The sequence below is a fragment of the Corticium candelabrum genome, chromosome 2, assembly GCF_963422355.1.
Source record: "Corticium candelabrum chromosome 2, ooCorCand1.1, whole genome shotgun sequence".
Taxonomy (NCBI): Eukaryota; Metazoa; Porifera; class Homoscleromorpha; order Homosclerophorida; family Plakinidae; genus Corticium; species Corticium candelabrum.
The window spans coordinates 8,671,059-8,673,558 of record NC_085086.1 but is presented as its reverse complement, the minus strand read 5'-3'; the positions used below and the strand labels follow the sequence as shown (position 1 = coordinate 8,673,558).

The 2,500-nt window shown below is 43.9% G+C and overlaps 1 protein-coding gene across 1 annotated transcript in view; it reads right to left on the bottom strand.

The window, feature by feature from the left end:
• The window catches only part of LOC134198143 (5'-3' exoribonuclease 2-like), a 40,865-nt gene that overhangs the window by 21,626 nt on the left and 16,739 nt on the right, over positions 1-2,500 (bottom strand). Inside the window, exons 21-22 of the mRNA XM_062667481.1 lie at positions 1,812-1,862; positions 428-522 (exon numbers count right to left, since the gene is read on the bottom strand). Of these exons, the coding sequence (XP_062523465.1) occupies positions 428-522; positions 1,812-1,862 (146 nt within the window). The remainder of the gene's footprint in view (positions 1-427; positions 523-1,811; positions 1,863-2,500) is intronic.

Sequence of the window (2,500 nt, the reverse complement as noted above, 5' to 3'; positions counted from 1 at the left end):
AACGGCACTCTGATTGAAGGATAGAGAGTCGGCGGTTTGTTTGAGTGGCGAATGTCTCCAGCCGGTCTTTCTCCTCCGCGAGGAGGGGAGATGACCGGCTGGACACTCGAGCCTAGCAACTGGTGTGATTCCAGCAGAAGTATGCTCCTACCTAAATACAAGCCCGTGGTTCTAATTAATACACAAACACGCTTACTAGATTCCATCATTTAATTGAAGCCCTGAGGCTTGTATCTAGACGGATACGATACTTCCAGCCAATTCAGGGCTCACCATCTACAGGTTACTCTACCTTCGTGTGTGCTCTATCCACTTGACTACAAATACGTGCTCCTCGTTTGAAGCTCATTATGTTAGACAGGTAAAGTGAAGTGCATTGTGGCTAACTGTAATCTCCAACGACAAATGTCTTAATTGACATGTGTACCTGACGTTGTCTTCTGGTTGCTCGTCGTCACTGTCAACCACGGATGGTTGCTGACTCGATCCGATGCTAGACTGACTCGAGTTGTTACTGCTCGTCTGTACACAAAACATAATAGAAAAGAATTAGAAAGAAGCAAAATATAAAACGAAAGTGGCACTGTGTGTATGTGTGTGTCTGTGTGTCTGTGTGTGTGTGTGTGTGTGTGTGTGTGTGTGTGTGTGTGTGTGTGTGTGTGTGTCTGTGTGTGTGTCTGTGTGTCTGTGTGTCACTGTGTGTGTGTGTGTGTGTGTGTGTGTGTGTGTGTGTGTGTGTGTGTGTGTGTGTGTGTGTGTGTGTGTGTGTGTGTGTGTGTACGTGTGTGATGCTGTGGCTCAATTGGTTAGAGAGTGCGTTTGGAGAATGGAGACATCCGAGACCTTCCAGGGTTGCAAGTTCAAGTCACAGTGATGGCAGCTATGGCCTAATTTCCTTGGGCAAGACACTTGCACTCAATTGCCACTCTCTCGACTCAAGAGTATAAATATGTATCTGGTCTTTGACTGGGGTGGCAAAGGCCTCCGACTGCGACAAAGTCCATCAGCCACTGGGGTCCTGGTGAGACTTCGGGTGCCCACACTACAGTTGGCATCGCAGTCGATGCTCCTGCGAGCACCTGGCCAGGCTCTAGAAGATTGTTTAGCACGGCCCAAAGATCCTACTTGGTACACAGAAACCCAGCCATCTGGTTGGGGGCATCACCATGTAATGGCAGCTCCTTATCCATTTTCCATTTGCATGTGTGTGTGTGTGTGTGTGTGTGTGCACGCGCGTGTGTGGTGTGTGTGTGTGTGTGTGTGTGTGTGTGTGTGTGTGTGTGTCTGTTTGTGTGTGTATGTATGTATGTGTGTGTACATACGTGTGTGTGTGTGTGTGTGTGTGTGTGTGTGTGTGTGTGTGTGTGTGTGTGTGTGTGTGTGTGTGTGTGTGTCAATAGACAAACAAGCAAGCAGTAAGCAAAATACTACAGACATGATGTAAGGCTGATTAGAGACATGAGCAATAAAATTCCCTCAAAGCAAAAGCAAGGGCCCCTTCTGCTCATCGAACAGCCACACTAAAAATTCAGTTAGAAACCTTGACACGTGACTTTGACTTCGATAAATAATTTATTAAATAACTCAATAAATAATTAATAAAATATAGAAAATGGAGGAAGACAATTGCCTAGAGCCAATATACAAAATCATTCAAATTCAATAATTAATCAATTAATATCAATGTGTAATTAATATTAATCACTTGCTTCCTTGAGGTGAGGTCTAGGGCTAACATCAAATCAGAAGTAGACGAACACACAACAAAAAGGTTTTAGCCGCAAGTCTATTTGTCTATGCATTGGACTTACACTTGGCTTTGTGTCACTGCGTAGTAGAGCTCTGAGGTCTGACGCAGCCGACTAAATCGATACAAACACGCATAATTATCATCATCTAATAATTAATTATTTTTGTAAATAATTATACTTATTTAATTAATCAAGTTTTGTCAGCAATAGTCACAAGTTTTGTCTGTCTGTCTTTCCATCTGTCTGTCTGTCTGTCTGTCTGTCTGTCTGTCTATTCGTCTGTTAAACTAATTAATTACCTCTGTCTGTCTGTCTTTCCATCTGTCAATACATATATTTTCAAAGAACAACACTATTACATTCTAGTCTGGCCCAAACGACCGACGCCATAATTTAACTACGTGCGAATGAACTGTCAACTGTAAAGACCTTAGAATGTCCCAATCAGATACTAAACCATCTAGAGCAAACGTTGATACAAGAAAATGAGTTGAGGAAGAATAGGCGACAAATGACAATCCAACTGTGAGACGAAGGCGGAAGCCGAGCTCAGAGAGCAGAAAAAGGTGCGTACACAACCCTGACTGATAGTAGACGCCAACTGAAGCCACAAGAAGATGATGGGACAAAGAGATGACGAGAGGAGACCATCCAGCTGCGAGATGAAGGCGAACGCTAAGCTCAGAAAGCGGGAAAAGATGCGTGAACAACCTTGACCGACAGCAGACAGTGACATACTCAACAAGAAG